Raw genomic sequence first — 19,862 nt, forward strand, 5'->3', positions numbered from 1 at the left:
TTCTAAAGAGCATTTTCTAAAGAGTTCCGAGCGTTAGGACCTTTGTGTTATATTTTAATTAACCGGTAATAGTCAATCAGACAACGTCTCATACGAGTTTTAGTACGTACTCCTTTTTTGAGCGATATTAATTTATTTAAAAAATCATACAACATTGCTAGTGCCGGGAACTCTTTAGAAAATGCTAAGCTCAGAACTATTCGAAAAATATTTTACATAAACCGGAATTCCGAGATTTCGTATGTGTAAATGCTTAGAAAAAAAATAACAAGTAATAAAATAATTGTTATAAATTAATCTAAAACGTTTTACATTATTTTTGTATATATTTATTATATTTTAATCTGAATAATCCATAAAAGATTTTAAGAAAAATTAAGTTTTAATATAAATATCTGTTTTTACTTAAAAATACTTTAAGTAAAACTGGGCAAACCGGGCTTAGGCCTGGGATCCCAGTAGTCAAAGATTTCCCCGCGTAAAAAAAAGATCTGAACAGAGCAATACAAGATACGTATTTACCACAACAAAACGACGATGATCAAAGGGAGATTCAATGGTCTGATAAAACAACTCTCCGCCGTATCAGCATCGTCCGTTAAGTAAAAGCTATTGTAGATGCGATTTTATTAATAACGTGAAACCTACTGTATGTTCGCCCATCCCTCCCTCGAAAATAGCTTTTTCATCGGGAAATGAGCCCCTGCATGGGGTGAATTTTATTCCAGTATCAAAACATTAATAACCGTATTCATAGTCCTTCCTTCAGTAAGGATTCTTAGCTATTACAATATACTACAATATGAGGGGTTCTATTTGAAATTCTTTAGTTGGTGCCCCCCCTGGGGGGAATTACGACACGCGAGAAGAGGCTCCAATCGCGACGTAAAGGACGCCCGCTCTTGGGGACGTGAGGGACAAGAGAGCGCATAGGCATAAGGAGCTACCACTGTTTACTTTCACCTAGTTTCACTCGTCGCCTGCTGCAGAAATTTTTGTACGGATTCTTTTGACCCGGCAGACCTTCTTCTCCGGTACGCATAGATTTCCTCGTCCGGATGTTTGTCGCGCGTGTCTCCGCTTCCAGCGGATTATTTTTTCTCTTTTGCCGCCGCAACCGTCTAGATTCTTATGCTTCCGAGGATGGAATGCCAAAAGATATTTTTTAATTATCGAGCTTTCTTGGTTATTACTGACACGCGGAATTGTTACTTCAAATTAAAAAAATAAAAAATAGAAAATTTTTTCAGAAGTGGAAATAAAGTGATCAATATAAAATTCAGGACTTTAAATACATATACAAAATTTAAAAAAATGGAATGAGCTGTATGTAGAGCATATTTAAACAGCTCGACGCGAACGCCGGTGCAACCAACCTAATCTAACCACCTGTTAATCGCAGTACCGCGAGAAGCGATGACAATCCGCAAATTACATCGTTTATTCACACGATTACGGTAACGGCGTTGTGTCTCGTGGAGCTGTCGCATAAACTTATAGACTAGTGGACACGTCATTTCTGTCTCTTTCTCCCTCTTTCTCTTTCGTACCGACAATATCGTATCACGCGCGGCGCGAATCACCGCGTTGCTCCGCCGTGATGTAGCACGCATATCGTACCAGCGTGCAATGCATGCGTGCACGGCCCATAATTATGTTGTCACGCCGCGGGTGTTCAATTTGTCGGGCGCACTTTCGCCGCCCCTAACCACCTTCGTTAGGCACCGCCGCGCCGCGCCGCGCCGCTCTCTCGCGCCCCGACCATCTCCTTCGACTTCACCTTGTCAGAGCCCTACAACCCCGCCGTTCTCACGCTGGCGAAAATCGTTTTCAGCCGGCATCTTCTCCCCTCGAGCCTGCATGAAATCACCGCGATAATGATGCGCCACGAGATTTCGACTGTCTATATTCATTTTGCTCCTCCCTCTCCTGTATACAGCGTCACTAATATCGCGGGTTTCGCGTTATTAATAATCGGATCTACAATAGCTTTTAATTAACGGACGATGCTGATACGCGTAAGAATCGAGTTAGCATGCAGGAGTTTCGTTAAACTAATAAAAGCTTGAAATTACTTACGTAACTAAGCATCGGTATGTTGCGAGACTCGGAAACTATGGCCTCGACGTAACAAGAACCTTCCGGCCCGAAGAAGGCTACGACCCCGTCGCAGATCATGTCGATCATCGCTCTTGTAGCTTCGACAGTTTCTCCTCTTGTGTCGCTCCATCGCATTACCAGTCTCACATTTGGCAAAATGTTTGGATCATTGTTAATCTGGAACAGATTTGAGAGTTAAGGCCCGGGAACATAGAAAAATTATTAATTTTATGTTAATTTTTTTTCTACGCCGCGTGGATCATCAGTAACCCACATATAGTATATTCATTATGTTAACCCTAGAGAGGTAATATGAATTTTCTCATACGTGAAAGGGCAAGCGGGGTATTAAATTACCCCAAACTTGTACCGCGTGTATAATGTTTCTATTTGTTGTTAGAAAACTTTTTAATTATGTTAATTAATGTTAATTAATGTTAATTAAGATAATTTTGTTTGTTCTTTAATAGGGAAGACGATAGTAGTCATCAATTTGCGGTAGTAAAAAAAAACAGTAAAAAAATTTCGAAAAACAATACAAACAACCAAAAATTGACGAATAGACAACCTTCAAGGGCATGTAAGCGACTTTTTCGTTTCTTAAAAAAAAAAAAACATATTTCTTTGAACGTCTGAAGTAGAGGAAATGACGAAAAACTGTCGGATGGGAAAAATCGCAAAAAATGGAAAGTAAAACAGATTCTGTCGCTTATTATTTATTTGAAAGGTAGTCAAAAGTTATAAAAGTATATGGAAACAGTAAAATTAACTCCACAAAAACTTTACAAAGTTTTAATCAGTTGCTGTGCAAAAACAGCAAAAATGAAATAATTGTCCGAATCTTAAACAATTATATATGAAACAGGGGTAGAATTTTCCGGGGAGTGCTATAAAGTGTATAATTTTTCGTTACCGATTTTCACAAAAAATCTGAAATATATTTTACTGTGATAAAATTCGAACGTAAACGGTTAAGTAGGGGTATTACGTTACCCCAAACGATTTTCTTTTTCGGTCACAGCTGCTGCACGGATCTAACGCACTCACTGAATGACGGAGGTCGACTGCCGGATGACTAAACTGAATTATGGTTAGGGTCTCAGTATGAAAACTAACCTTCCTAAGTCAGGGGCGTAATTTGAATTTTGCGTGGGGCAACGTATTACCCCACATTACCTTTCTAGGGTTAAATATAAATTATATTCCATAATAATTACAAAACAATTATTATTATGAGGAAAAAAGTAATGTACGTCATCATACGTATAAACTTCATTGGTTACGATAAATTTTGTCGCGTCAAAGTTATGCATAGTTTATTGCTTCAAAACAGTTTTATTATATGTATTATAAAGAGGCGTAAAATTCGCCTCAATTTCGAGATGCAATTTCCCAAATATTTTGTTATTAGACACTATTGTATCATGATATACGAATGCATATACGTAACTAATGCGTTTAACTCTATATATAAATGTTTACAGACGATTCTTGAAATTAACACGTTCCGTGCCATCGTGTGTCACCGGTAACCCATGTACCGTACGAAATGCAATGCGAAGCAAATTTATTTAACATTAACACTCAATGTAGAAATTTAATATGAAAATATTTATTAATAATCAAAAGGTCAAAATATCAACCGGCCAAATTGGAAAATTTGGTATATGGGTGGTATATAAAATATTTACATATTCATAAAATATTTATGTATTTGGGAAATTGCATCTCGAAATTGAGGCAAATTCTACGCCTCTTTATAATACATATAATGAAACTGTTTTGAAGCAATAAACTATGCATAACTTTCACGCGACAAAATTTATTGTAGCCGATGAAGTTTATACGTATGTATGATGAAGTTCGATCTGCGTTACAATAAATGCGTGAGAATCGCCTCTGATTCACACGTGTTCGCCGTAATAATCGCGGTTACATCGATGCATACATCGCTAACAACGTTCTTGTTTTATTTCCCGCTGTCCATTCGTATACGGCTCGCGTCCGCATCATGCGCTCGCGCTCGCGATGTTGTTATGCAAATATGAATTCCAGCGAACAATAGTTTTCCGAGTATAGAGTCACTTCGCCCGGCGAAGCCAATTTACATGGCTGGCAATTCGAGCTGAAATTATAACCGTCGATGGCGGCACGGCCGTTGAAAAGTTCGCACGTGCAATAAATCCTTTTGCGGGCCGCCGTCGCGGTCGCATTGTGTACGAGCGTTTAGAGACCAGATTTGTGTATCGAACTTTTCCCACTGTAGTCGCGCGACGGAACAAATATCGAAGTGTGCCGCACGTGTGTAGACGCGGGTAGATCGCGATACACATGACGGCGTATGAAAGTTACCGATTAATGTTAACGGAACTCTGTCAGCGGAGTTCAAATTGCGCGATTTCACGAAAGAAAGTATTCGGCTCATTCACGATGGAGACGCAGAGATATCTCCCCGATTGCACGAATGCCATCTCGAATTCTCGTACGGTTTTACGATACAATCTGAATGCGCTGTCACGATTGTTTATTATCGATTTACAAATCGTGAAGCAATTTACGTAGATAACATTTTCCAAGTGCGAAAAAATCTTTAAGAACTTTTTAAATATTTTCAAATTTATAAAAATCTAAAATCTTTAAAAAATACGAAACGATTTTACTAGGGATTAATTGGAAAGTTACCAGTTTGACATTTTTATTTTTTTATTTGATACTATTTGTCGGGCCGGGTTATTCCTATAGGATGTAAACGAGATGGCACGTAATAATTTACGCGATAGAATTCGTACCTAATAATTATATCAATACCATAGATCGAGATTAGACATTCCGTAAGGTGCATTATAAAATTACACGCCATTATAAATTCATGGTTTTTCCTGTACAATTTATTACCGCTATATCCAAAGTGGGAAGGTTGCCAGTATAAGAAGGTTCGCGATATCTTGTAATTATCTTGTACGATAAATTTACACGTTCTAAAGCACACGCGTGCTTTGCGGAAATTTCTTAATAGAGAGAAAGAGGATGAACGATAGCATTAAACGCGTATAAGGCAAAAGAATCTGACGGCTTCATTATAGTCATTCGCACGAAAATTAAGTGTTTGCGAAAGGAATCACCGATGTAGAGTAATCAATTAGCTCACGTCAAACAAGGTGACACAAATTATTGAAATAAATAAACGATAGAACCATTTAAAAGAATAAATTAGCATAAGATATGTAGATACGTCGGTAAAATAAAATTTAATCCCATTGATCAAACGATTATTGCGGTATAACGTGATAAAAATTCCGTTAACGATAAAAGTGTATTGAATTTAGTTTTATACCCATTATACTTCATGCACTTTTATAAATTAAATATATCAACGCGATACACGATAAACGATAGCTTTGCGTGAGTGAATTTGTGCAGTTTCAATGCATTGTCAAAGCATCGTTCAAAACGGTTCGACAGAGGCGTTATAACAAGAAATCCTTTCGTTGGATATCTCGTGTTCTTGATTCGCAATAATCTATAAACGTTAATAATCTGATTTGTGTAGCGTGATTTGTCGATTGTATCCGCATTCGCGCGTTTACGATTGTCAATGTTAATGATCCGCGAGTATCACTCGCAACACTCGTAAACAAACGCGGATACGATGGGCAAACGTGTCACGCTGCAAACATAATTATTGGGTGTGAGGCAAATTTGATTACTGACGGCTACGAAATAGAGAGTGCGAGGCATCCATATAATCCGGGAGAGATATGGCGCCTCTTTGAAACAGTGTAATGATGACATTTGAAACTGCATAATCTCGCTCAGGCAACGCTATCGCTTATCACGTGTCGCGTTGATGTATCTCATTTATAAAATGAATAAAGTCCAAACGTGTAAATATTAAATATCCTTCATCATCAAAGAAATTTTATCGTCATACCGCACTATCATTGCCCGTCATTGACTTTGATATTCTTCATATTTCGAATAATACCCGCGCGTAAATCCGTAAATACGCGGAGAGAATACATTTGCGGTAGAATAAAACGACGAAATCTAATATTATTGAGTTTCTACTCAGATTTCGTCGTTTCATCAGTCATTTTCATCATTCCATCTCCCGCGTCCCGGCGCGGTGAAAGTTTGGCGTTCCTCCTTAATCCGCGGCTCGTTAAATCGACTTCTTTTATCAAGGAAGCCGGGTCAACAGTAGCGACGTTGTACACTGGCGCGCCTTATTATTTATTAATAGAGAAGGCGCGTGCAATTCACATGCCGTATGCGTGCGTGTGTGTGTGTGTGTGTGTGTGTGTGTGTGTGTATTGGCCGCGCGCGAATGGATAATTATGAATGCGATTTGCGCGCTTAGAGCCGCGCCCATTACGACGCAGCTCAGGCTCCCTCGTTTTGATTATGCGAGATAGCCAATTAACGCTCGTTCTATTTACTAATATATCGAACCGAGAGTCGAGCTAGTTTACGTCGTGGGAGTGTGTACAGCGAGCGCAAATTCCACGATTTTTATTTACCGTTGTTTTTTTTTTACCACGCGTGTCCGCGGGCGAAGCCTGGACGCAAGGCGGTGTGCTGTTGCACCTGCATCTGCATTGCACTTGCGATCGCGGTGAGCGAACCGGGCATTAAGCAAGACTTACATACGCTTGATCTGAACGCGTCTCGCGTTTTATTCAGGATAAAAAGAATAGCTTGATGCTATATATAACGGTATACGAGACATTTTAATTTCTTAAAAGGATGAACGGAATTCGAGGTTCTGTCATAGTCATGTGTAAAATAGATCGTCGTATCGTCATCGTATATAATATATATACCTATACTTTTGTAATCTGCAACCACATGTGAAGAATCGAGAGGTTTCGGGAGTGAGAAAGGGGGTACGAGGAGAAAAACGGAGATAGAGAAATGCGAAGAGTTCGACGGGAAATTTATCCACTTGATTCTTCTCGCACCCGGAGGCCCGATTATTATTGCTCGACGCTTTTATATTATACTCCCCTATTACTGTCGACGCGATATTCATCCCCGAACGTAATGCCGCGCCGCTTTACTTTCATGTATTCTACATCCAGTAATCGCACGTCATAATCATGATAAGATCAATGATTCGCACGGTTTATAAGTTTTAAATAAGGGGTCTCCCTTATTAAACAAGACACAAGGAAACAGATGCTCACTTCATTTGACGCGAAAATCGAAACGGGAACAATTCGAGAGGAAAATCCGCTTTAGATCCTTTTCGTCCCCGGAGGCCGGATTAGTATTGCTCGATTTTATACTCCCCTATTACTATCAACGGTGCATGGATATTCATCCCCGAACGTAATGCCGTGCCGCTTTACTTTCATGTACTTATACATCCAGTCATGGTAAGACAATAAGCTCATTTCGACGAATCGCACGATTTATACGATTTAGACATATAGGACAAAATGAGCATTTTTTGTGTTTATTTAACTTATCTATTCTGACTCCTCGTATTTGTTCGGCGTTTCTTTCCACCATTTTGTAAATAATCCTCTAGTAATGATAGAAATGCTTTAATTAGCAAAAATTATTAAAAATATAGTTAAAAAACGAAAAAAAATTAACTTATTGGAACGATATTCGTTGTTGTTGCGGGCCGCGACAAAATTTCTCTTTCGACAGTTCGATACACCGCGTGCAGTTGCAACGCATAATGATTCTCTTCACGACGATGTATGCCCGCGCCTTCAGCGAGTCGAAAGGTGCAGGAAACGAGTCGAGCTTTGCGGCCGTTTATTTATATCCTCCGATATGCCACGCAAGAGTAAGCATCGCTATCGCGCAATGTCGGCCTCTGTTCACTAGAATAAAGCTTGATTCACAAACGTTAGCGGTTACGCGCTGTTTATATAAATATATAAACTCTTCACATTTCTCTATCTCCGTTCTTCACCTCGTATCCCCTTTCTCACTCCCGAAACCTCTCGATTCTTCACATGTGGTCGCAGGTTGCAAGAGTGCAGGCAGGTTTGAGAAAGAAAAAGAACGGTGAGGAGGCTGGCTAGGGGAAAGGAAGAGGAGAACGGGATGAGGGAGGTGGCGGCGGCGGGTACGTGTTCCCGAACCTCGCGAGCGAATTCTTCTCACGGTTCGCGAGAGAGCGCCGTTTCTGCCGCCACGCGTGGGCGGACTGGCGAATAACGCCGGTCTTGTATTTTTAAACCCTTACGGAGGCATCGGCGCGTTTCCCCCGACCCTATCCAGCCCGTTTGGCGCTCGTTCGGCCATCGAAGAGGAATCGCCCGGTCACTTTTGCCCTCGCAACGACGACGACGGCGGCGGCGAGCGGGAGCCAGGTACCTTTCTCTTTTTACTTCCTCTTTATCGTGCAGCACGCCCGGGCGAAAACGGTCTCACGGTCCCCCGTAGATGCACGGGGGGCTGACGGAGGGGAAGGAGATCCGCCGGAATGAATTATCGAGGCTTTTGGAGCGAGAGCGGGGGGAAGGGCAGCGAACAATCTGGCCTTACGGCAGAATCAAGGTAGCTTCCCGCAATGGATCCCAAGAGAGTTGAGGATCGATATCCTCCCTCCACCGCGCACCACGTGAATCGGGAGACTCCGTGGAGCGGACGTATATATATGCGCTGGCTTTATTATATATAGATATGCTTACTTATATCAGGCCACTTGCTGTCACTCGCGATATCAAGATTCGTTTTCAAGAACATTAATCTGCGAAGAGCATATATTTAATTAAACGTAAGTTAAACCAACAAAGTAGAGTCGTTCCCACAATCCGATTTTTTCCGACTTCACGCTGTTTTGTCGAGATAATGCGAGATCCCACCAAAGTCTCGACTTTCCTTAAAAGACCCGCCGAAATCTATAATTTTATGCACGTCTTATCGATCGCGTTTCCGCGTGGACGACCTTCTCCGATTAAAGGGTCGATGGTTGATGGAGCGCGTTAGAGAGCGTGAGATGCTATTTGCATGATCGACAACGTGTGACGTTTCAATCTTGCGTCTTGAAAACACGCTTGATAGAAAAGAGTTACGTTCCGCATCTCGACGAGATAACTAGTTTCCATCTTACGTGTACACATACGTTTCGCGGTAATTGTCCGCGTGTAATGCGAGCAGGTAGCGGGATGTGTCTCGGGAAAAGAAACGAGGTCGAGATTGCGCCGAACGAAAATGAGATCTCGAGGGAGTAGTCGATCGTCCCTACAAATTCGATTGTTGACATCGCGATTAACTCTGTCGACCCGGAGGATTCCCCGGAGAATTTACCCCACGATTTACGATGTCCGATTCCAATAGAAAATACGTCCACAAATAAGAGAGATATTTCATTCTCTATTGTTAGTTTAAAACAATAAATCTTACCTCGTCGAGGGCCATGGTCAAAGCGCCGGAAATGGCAAGACCCTGACGGTCCTTTAGGCCACCCTTAATCGCTGTAAGGTAGCCGATTGTCAAGTTGCGCGGTTGGACAGCCGTGTCATTGCTGGCCGACCACAGATTTTTATGAAACGCTTGCTGGCAAGCCGCCGGAGCCGTCGGTGATTCCGACGGCTCGGCCCGAGCCGCGACCCCGATGCTGGCCAGTAGCAGCAGCACCAGGAAGGCGCGCTGCAGGTTGCGCTCTTGTTGGAGCTGCTGATGGCGAGGATGCTGGCGACGGCGAGGCCTGCGGCGGCTCGGCTGGTTAATTGGCGGGCCGGGGTGCATGGCCGCCGCCGCCACCGTTCAGCACCTCCTTTCCGCTCACCTGAAAAATCGAAGGAATACGTTTTCTCGGTGAGAAAAAGTAAGAAATACGATAAGAGAATGCAGTTACAAACAGATATTAATTAAGTTATAAACATATTAATAACAGATATTAAAATGTCTGAATTGATATGCATTTTCAATATGAAAAAATATCGAACAGAAAAATTAGTTTAAAATTTTGACAGTTATTGCTGTGTTATACATATATGTAAAATCCTTCCTGAATAATCGACTTAACATTCGAAAATGCTACCTCTACATCTCTCGGAGCTGTTGAATGTGGCCGCATTCATCTGCATATTATATGCATATGTATAGGTAACGAACGTTACAATTTCCGCGATTACAATCGCAAGCGCGAAACCGGCCGTATGCTTGGTACTGATGCGGCTGTGACATAGAATAAAGCGCATCTTCCCGCTTGACTGCGTTTATCGCGAGGACGCATTTATTCGCATGAATCATCGTACATGCCATCTGTGTGGTTAGCTAATAATAGCCGATCCTTTTATAATAATATATCGCTACGCGACGCGTATATTCAACTAATTTACGTATATATACATTTTTCCAAGACACGCGTTATTTCGTTCTCGCTCGCGCGTCGATAGAGGCAAATCCTCCATAAAGCAAGTTTATATTAGCGTAAACCGGATGCCACGAGTCCCAAAGAAACTTGACATGTAGTGACAGTCATTGTTGCGGTAGGCAAATATGACGGTCGCAAATGTTGCGAAGCGTATTGCGATCACGCGCGTAAAACGATCGTAACTTCCCTTCTCCACCGGCTCGTAAATCAATCGAATTTATTTTCTTGCACAACGAAATCGACGATCTAACGACGATCGCACTCGTGAACGGTGAGAATTTTTATGCACCTATAAGTGATCCTGCCAATTCGTGTCACGCACCATCGGCATCTTCATCGTACATTCTGTCTCTATTTTTAAGAACTTTACGATTTATGCAAAACAGTCTAAGAAGTTGTCACAAGACAAACATTTACCTGAGTTATTCACGTCGGAACGGAAATTATATAACGTGACCCAATTTCGGTGAGAACAATTCCGAGAGGAAAAATACAAGTAGAGTTATCTATAAATTCCAACATTTACCGTAACACGATAACCGATAAGGAAACATCTGTATGAATACGCATCGGCTCGCTTCAGCAATGCGCCGCTGTGAAGATCGTAAGGAAATCTTTGAACGCAAGACTCGACGCCACTGAGAGATTAAATCGCCACGAGCGTGTTTCGATCACGACTGTGAGTTCCGTAAGCCACATGTGTTTGAGGGTTACTTATCATGGCCGAGAATCACGAACCCCGCAGATTCATCTGTCGCTCAGGTTAACAAAAGGAACGCGTTCAAGTTTCCCCTTTCGTCCTATCGTCGCGTCATGCCATATCAAACCCGATCAATTGAGCCTCAGAATTTGACCGATTCAGCAATTGTCGAGATAATTTCGGTTATTCGCAACTGTATACATAGCCGGCTCGTGTAACGTTACACAGGACGGTCTCGCGTTGCATGCATGTACATTTAGCACGAAACATTACCGTGCTTCTCGATCATGCTATGCCACTATTGCCACTTCAGAGTTTCAGACTGGCCCCTCGACGTGATCCACCGTTACGTCATTGATCGTTTGTCACACCTGTATATGGTGGGCTGCAAATACGATACGTCGCGTGGATACGAGTGGGCGCGCGCTTCTCGGTGAGAGGCTGTCGCTCGACAATTGCATTTTTTAGCTTTCATTATTGCAATCACCGTCGCAATATCATTGTTTCACGGGAAAAGAGAGAGAGAGAGAGAGAGAGAGAGAGAGAGAGAGAGAGAGAGCGCAACGCTTTATACGAGAATTGAAAATAATTCGATTTTGCAGAAGCTGCATCGTTCTGCCGTTACTTCTCTGTTTTTTAATTACTTCTATTCTAATTTTATCACACTTCCTTCTGAACGAATGACGCGCAATTTATGACGATTGCGGAAAAGAAAGTTGTTTTCTTTCACTTTTTTTACGATAGAACATTTAAATCTTATAAAATCAGTATAAGCTCGATATGTAAATGAGGCGAATAATTTGAAGAAATAATATTGTTTAACTTTTGTTTAATCGTTTAATTTTTGTTCTCCCTGCTCGCGCTCGGTTCCGCGCTTCAAGTTACACCTTCATACGTATGCGTGAGTCGATATATTCGACGCATTCCTGCCGGCGCGATGTGTGTGCATGCATTGTCATATTAAGTAATATGACAACGCATAAAATATTTTTTTTTTATTATTTCACTTTTAATTGTAAATAAATAACTAATAAAGTAATGTAGAGTTCATTACTTTATTAGTTATTTATTTACAATTAAAAGCGAAATGATTTTCGTAATATTCTCATCTCTGCGCCAATATACTTCCTCTTCGGATCGATGAATACAAACGCATCGATATACTTTGGGCATTGCGAGGTTTATGCAAATCATGCCTATTAACAGTCAATATCATTGAAACGAAAATAGACAATCGTGCGTGTCTGTGTCGCAGTTGCGACAGCGTTAAAATTCGAATCAAAGGTTAGTCATTTTTTAATTATACATTAAAATAAACTATTTATAGCCAAATCGATATTAAGACCATGCTTGATGAATTAAAGAAAAAGCAATAGTGTGAAAGCGCGTATAAATAATTATTATATACCCTGATAACTAAATGCTAGCAGAATACCGGCAATATTCCAGCAGATCCAAACAATACGCAGCAGAGCGTCCTCATTAAGCTTATTTTCTAGCAGCACGATCGATCTGCTGCCACATTGTAATCGCAGAAATATAACAGAAACCGTCGTTTATGTATATATAGGTCAATTTAATTAGAATTTTGGAGCAATATTAATATTAATATTTCGTCTCTGGAATATTATACGCGTCCCTACAGCGTTTCCTACAGCTAATTAATGACTTTAGGTTTTGTATTAATTTTCTCCGTCGCTTAATAACGCTTATTCTGTCACACGTTGTGCATATAATCAATTCCTTGACGTGTCTTAATCCAAGTAATAAATCTGCCGCTAATTTTAATGGCGAATACATGATACATTCCATAATTTTCGTTAAATCTTAATAGGAAACCACCCTAAGTTGGTCTGATTGGGGATTCTGAAGAATCTTGCCCTATATAATAACCTTGGTGCCTGATGAGTAAGCCCTTTACGTAACTTAAGCTCTCGTATATACCTGGTGTCCCATGAGGAAGTTTATGATTTATGATGATCCTATTACGATAACGGAGTAGTTACGCATTCGACGGATTCCTCAGATATACCATATATTCTAATACACATATTATTTAGAATTACGGGGTTTGTGATAATGTCCAAATAAAAATTCCGGATACATAGAACAGTGCTACACTGCTTTGAAGCAGAGGTTATTATATATCGTAAACATCTTATGGAACATAATTAAGCCCTATATACATACGGGAGCGTATGTATAAGGCTTCACCCAGGGCTGTTATATGATGCCAATTTAAAAAATCCCCGACTACCACTAGGGGTGGTCCCCTACTTAGTATTTCTCATAAATACACGTGTCGTCCTTAATGAAACGGAGCTGAACGTAGGGGAAAACTTTTGTAATTCGACGCACATTTGAATAAGATATTTTCACAGCGAGAAGTAATAATGCCTCGTGCGCGCGTTCTTCGGGGAGTCGAGCAAAAATGGGTCAAGCGCGAGAAAATTCGAATGAATCCGCGCCTACCGCGATCGTCCTACGTTCACCTTTTTTTTTCGCCGAAATTACGACTTCCCGAGAAAATAAGTCTCGTGTTGCAATGGAACGAGCTTTACGAAGCGTAACTCAATACAACCAAGAGACTTTCACTCGTGAATTCCGAATAAAAGACACACCACTTCAAATTTTATTATCTATTTCCGTAAATGGATTTTTGCTACGAAGTAGTAAGACCTCTCTCTCTCTCTCTCTCTCTCTCTGCATAATAATAACAGCATTTACTCGCCTATTCCGATGATCTGTTACAACGAATAGCGATAAATGAGGCAAAATAAAACTTTGAGAAATATTAACATCGGTCGTATTAACATCGCATAATATTTAACTTTAGCTTAACTCACTCTCTTTCTAACTCTTAAGTCCTCTTAAGTCTTGTGGCCACGATGCTAGAAATATCGCTCCAAGATCTCGGACGGAGAAAGAATTAACCAATTACATTGGTCAATTGGCCGAATTGTTTAAATGTAATTTGTCAACTCTTCCTCCGTCCGAGATCTCGGGGCGTTTTCTAGCATCGTGGACACGAGGCTTTAGAAAGAGATGAAGAGTGAATTAAGCTAAGATAAAATGTTATGCGACGTTGGTGCAACCAAACCTAAATGTTTTATTATGTTACGGCTGAAAAAGATTCGGTGAAATCGAAACTTACGAATTTATATATTGTATATGCAAATTAATAAGTTGATTATTTAACAACTATTGTTGCTCGATCATTGGCCCTTTTCCTTTCAATTTTTAAAAGTTTAGATTATATTTGGCTTGTTTATAATATTGATTGATTGTATATCATAACGGTCCTGTTTTCTCATGTATTATTATTTGGTTTATTTGTGATAAGTTCGACAACATATATTTATATCATCAAATTAATTACTCAGCTATCAGGAAGTTTGGCGCAAAAGTGCGCAACAATGTTCTTATTCTCCGAAAAGAAATGCTGAAACATTCTAAATATTACCTATATAAATATAAAACATTTTCGATATCTTTTATGCGATATATATATAGCAATAAATCGGACGACCTTTCACAATCGCTGTCGATGCTTTTGCAATCGCGTACACGCGAACGGAAGACACGCGTGGACAGATATCGTGTGTTTTCGTTACGTACAATCTCCGCAATTTGTCTTATCGCCCTGAGGCCCTTTCGGCATAGCCGCGCGGAGCAACAAGTATGTCGAGCGCAATTAACACGAGCGAGAATGCACGTACGCAGTTGCAACGAAAACTGCGTCTATCTGAATATTACATGCGTCTCCCTCTCTTGCTCTGCAATGCGTGTTTCAACTGCCTCGGCACGAAAGCACATACATTATCGCGCCGAGCGTGAGAAAATGTTTTTATGCACTCCAACAAAAACGCTCAAAGTTTAAAAGTAGAATTGATGCCCCTCTAATATTTATTAGTCCAAAAATAGTACGTGTTTATTTTCTTTTTTTTATGTAGCTCGGAAAGCTTTTATGCAACTTATTCGCAAAACAAATACTGTTCTTTTTATAATGTTTATAACAAATTCCCGATAGCTAAGAAGAAAAATCTCAAGTGTGTGAAATATTCAGCGAGAAACTGGTCTTGCTATTTGGAGAATTTATCTCTATAACACTACATATTTTCCTAAAATCGAATATTTATAAGATGTGGCACGTAATGCAAAAAAAAAAACGTGAATCGTAACGCGACAAAAGACATGTACATACACCTCACAATTCTTTCTACGAAACGTATTTACATATTTGTATACGCAAGAGAGGAGATGCATCTCCGTCCGGTATATCCAATTCGCCGAACAGGCGCGCAGAAATCGAGGAGCCGCGAGCCGGAGCGAACGGGCATGTTTGCGGTTCCGTGGCGGACGTGGATAACGACGTGGACGGAGATAACACATTAAAATAGTACGCTGGTGTACGCGATAACGCATACTTATAATATGCTGCGAGACGTCGTTCTCCTCTTGGCGATATTAAATCGCATTAAACGCAGCGATGCCGAGCGGTGGCAACTTTTGTCGACGCCTCCCAGAGACGCCCGCGTCAAAGTTTGACTAGCGAGATTTATCTCGTTGCTTTAGGATCAGTCTCGCTACGATTAAACGAATCGACGATAAGATGTAACATCCGGATCTGTGAAGTTGGCACGACATTCTACGAATTTCAAAAAAATTATAAAAGTTCTGGTAGCACTTTTCATAGTTCTACAGTTCCTGATAAAAATTAAAAAGAGTTCCGCATTCCTTATATTAAAAAATCGAAATTGAAATAATGTCGTGCTAACTTCGCGAATCTAGCACGACACTTTTCCTCTAAAGTACCAAAACGCGTTGAATATTATCAATTTTGACAAGAGTTCCCGAAAGTTCTAATCGAATTCCACACATATATACAATTTCAGATCGATATTCCACCAATTAATAATTTTTAACAATTTTTTATATCCGCGCCCAGCGTGACGCTTAATGACAAGTGTCATGCTGAAGATTTTCCGCGGTTTAACGATTATTTCCGACAGTTCTATAAGAGTTCTGTGCTTTAGAATTAGTTGTAAAGAAAGTTCCGATGATTAAAAATTTTTTAAACAATTTTAACAGTTACGTCCAGCACGACACTTAGTGAAGGTGTGTCGTGCTGATGATTTTCTGCCGTTCTGAAGGCAGTTCTCGGTAGTTTTAGCAGAGTTCTACGCTTCAGAATTATTTTTACAAACAGTTCCGATTGTTTACTATTTTTTAAACAATTTTAGCAGTTACGTCCAGCACGACGCTTAGTGAATATGTGTCGTGCTGATGATTTTCTGCGGTTCTAAAGATAGTTCTCGGTAGTTCTAGCGGAGTTCTATGATTTAGAATTATTTTTACAAACAGTTCCGACAGTTTACTATTTTTTAAACAATTTTAGCAGTTACGTCCAGCACGACGCTTAGTGAATATGTGTCGTGCTGATGATTTTCCGCAGTTCTAAAGAGAGTTCTCGGTAGTTACAGCGGAGTTCTATGATTTAGAATTATTTTTACAAACAGTTCCGACTGTTTACTATTTTTTAAACAATTTTAGCAGTTACGTCCTGCACGACGTTTAGTAAAAATGTGTCGTGCTGATGATTTTCTGCGGTTCTAAAGATAGTTCTCGGTAGTTCTAGCAGAGTTCTAAAAAGAGTTCCGGTGATTAGCTATTTTTTAAACAATTTTTGTAATCCACGCCCAGCACGACGCTTAATGACAAGTGTCGTGCTGAAGATTTTCCGCGGTTTAACGATTATTTTCGACAATTCTAAAAGAGTTCTGTGCCTTAGAATTAGTCGTAAAGAAAGTTCCGGTGATTAACAATTTTTTATACAATTTTAGCAGTTAACGTCCAGCACGACGCTTAGTGAATATGTGTCGTGCTGATGATTTTCCGCAGTTCTGAAGGGAGTTCTCGGTAATTCTAGCGGAGTTCTATGATTTAGAATTATTTTTACAAACAGTTCCGACTGTTTACTATTTTTTAAACAATTTTAGCAGTTACGGCCAGCACGACGTTTAGTGAAAATGTGTCGTGCTGAAGATCTTCCGCGGTTTAACGATTATTTTCGACAGTTCTAAAAGAGTTCTGTGATTTAGAATTAGTTGTAAAGAGTTCCGGTGATTAGCTATTTTTTAAACAATTTTTGATAGCCACGCCCAGCACGACGCTTAATGACAAGTGTCGTGCTGAAGATTTTCCGCTGTTTAACGATTTTTTTCGACAGTTCTAAAAGAGTTCTGTGTGTTAAAATTGTTTGAAAAATTGTTAATCACCGGAACTTTTTTTACAATTAATTCTAAAGCACAAAACTCTTTTAGAACTGTCGAAAATAATCGTTAAACCGCGAAAAATCTTCAGCACGACACTTGTCATTAAGCGTCGTGCTGAGCGTAGATATAAAAAATTGTTTAAAAAATAGCTAATCACCGAAACTTTTTTTAGAACTAATTCTAAAGCATAGAACTACCGAGACCTATCTTTAGAACCGCAGAAAATCATCAACTTCACAGATCCGTAACATCCTCCTTCGCGTTAATTTATCGATAAAATTAATTTGTATGTACAATGTACATATATATTTCTAATTGTATTATAATTATAATATAAACGACTGTATTGAAACGCGAAGTTGTGTAGGCGAAGCTAATTTTCACATATGCAGCCTACCTCTCAGACCGTAAATTGTTAGACAATAATCTTTAAATTATATATTTTTTTAGTTTATATTTTTCATATAAATAGCTACAATAAATAAATTAGTAAATAATAAACTGGGTATTTATACTAATAGAAATAACACGTCGATGGTTCTTAATGGTTATAGCTTATAGTTATTGAGAAATTTCGCGACGCGACGGATTGACAGATTGGTCGTTAAATATAAATATATTATATAGGCTCCCGACAGTTTCTAAATGACGAAACTTGTATTCATAATTGCAAATTAAATAGCATCATCTTAATATATAAGAAGTATCTTACCATTCTCTTGAAGAATTTGAATCTTATCTTTCTTATCGACTTCGCGATATTCTTTGTGCGAAATTTGTACGCAACGTGGGATTGACATTGCAACAAATATCGCGATGGATATTTGTCAGACGGATGGATATTTGTCAAATTAATAAGCCATAATAATCCTTGCTAATCGCAGAATTTACGTGGAGGGAGGGAAGGGGAGACCCTCTTGTGATTCGATGTTTACGAATTAAAGCCTGTGATTAAATTTCCCGTGCTCAAAAGGACAGTACGGCGGATAAACGGTGTCACGCCTATGTTTGCGAATGATGGGGGGGGGGGGAGGGGAAATCGTGTATCTTAAAACGATCGCATCGACGAGCCACGTAGGCGGACTCACGTATACTCGTTTTATCACGATAATGCCGGCAACTAATGCGGGGCACGCATATATACGTTCTAAAAATAGCCGCGGAATATTATGCGGTCTTCGGGCATACGAGGCGTAAAGCAAAACGCGTTCAGCGAAGGTCGCGCTTGCCCGTTCCTTCCGTTTGTCACCGCTATAATTCGTAAGATTTATTACGTTTCCTGATACTTTCGCGTTGAAAAATCCTTATCGCGCTGCTTATTATTAAGATAGATGGATATTTTTAAATATTTTTTATCGAAGCATCAATCACTTCTGTCCCTCGCACGTGTAAGCCGCGTCGTAAAAGAAATTTATGCTGCTGCGAGAATTTTACATTATGTCGCGAGATTCTTTTTTTTAATATTGATACATCGTAGCGGTGAAGGTTTCACGAAGAACAAACGAGTTGCCGCGTGAGAAAAAAACTTTCTATTAATAACGACGCAACAGGTCTTTCGCAAAAAGACCTGTAACTGATACGCGAGGCAAATATAAGTCGATAAAAGGCTAAGAATAACGTTGTTTGTTGAGGCATACCTATATATTATTTGTGCATTACGTCTGCCTGGCAGTTTGGATTAAATTATTTCTGAACGATGAAGTAAGATTAAGTATGCGTATAAGTTAAACATGCGAGCATTCTTATGCCGAAATTATTTGCTGCCGAATATTTATCGTACAGAAAACTATTACTTCATTACGATAACGAGTATAATTATCTAGCACAAGAGAGAGCGCAAATGAATATACCACACTGTAGATACGAAGTAGAATAAAACTGGAAAAAATATAAAAATCACATAACGCATCAGCATTGAAAAGTATTCAAATAGGTAGTAGGTATTCTAAAAAATGTTTAAAAGACACCTTTATCCGTATCTCTCACATCTGCAGTGTATAAATATATTAATCGTAAAATTCTCTATCAAGTATAAATTCATTTCTTATATCTTAACAGTAAAATAATTGAAATGTGAAACAGCATGTACAGCTTTTGAGAAAGAAAAAAAATGCGATAGAAATAAACTTTGTTCGTAATATATCATAGTCTATCAAGCTATCTTTCTAAAATATTCTGTCAAAAAATATCGAATAAAAAAAATTCCAAGACTATATTTCTTCGAAATTTTATGAAAATCTGTTTGACAATCTTCACACAATATGATAATGAACGGATAGTCAAATAGAAATGATATAAATCAGGAATATAAAATTGTCTGGAATATTGTCTGGAATATAATACGAACTGTTTTGTACGAGTGACATTTATTAAGGGGGGATTCTCTTTTTTTTTCGCTAAATTTATCGCTTTTTTCTAATTTTCTGGTGAAGAAACTATATAA

The 19,862-nt window shown here is 39.4% G+C and overlaps 1 protein-coding gene across 1 annotated transcript in view; it reads right to left on the minus strand.

Annotated features, from left to right (window-relative positions):
* The window catches only part of LOC112462007 (receptor-type guanylate cyclase Gyc76C-like), a 63,461-nt gene that overhangs the window by 22,467 nt on the left and 21,132 nt on the right, over positions 1–19,862 (minus strand). Inside the window, exons 3-4 of the mRNA XM_025027497.1 lie at positions 9,469–9,853; positions 2,080–2,277 (exon numbers count right to left, since the gene is read on the minus strand). Of these exons, the coding sequence (XP_024883265.1) occupies positions 2,080–2,277; positions 9,469–9,813 (543 nt within the window). The 5' untranslated portion in view covers positions 9,814–9,853. The remainder of the gene's footprint in view (positions 1–2,079; positions 2,278–9,468; positions 9,854–19,862) is intronic.

The sequence above is a fragment of the Temnothorax curvispinosus genome, unplaced genomic scaffold (genome assembly GCF_003070985.1).
Source record: "Temnothorax curvispinosus isolate PA1 unplaced genomic scaffold, ASM307098v1 QBEX01011959.1, whole genome shotgun sequence".
Lineage (NCBI taxonomy): Eukaryota > Metazoa > Arthropoda > Insecta > Hymenoptera > Formicidae > Temnothorax > Temnothorax curvispinosus.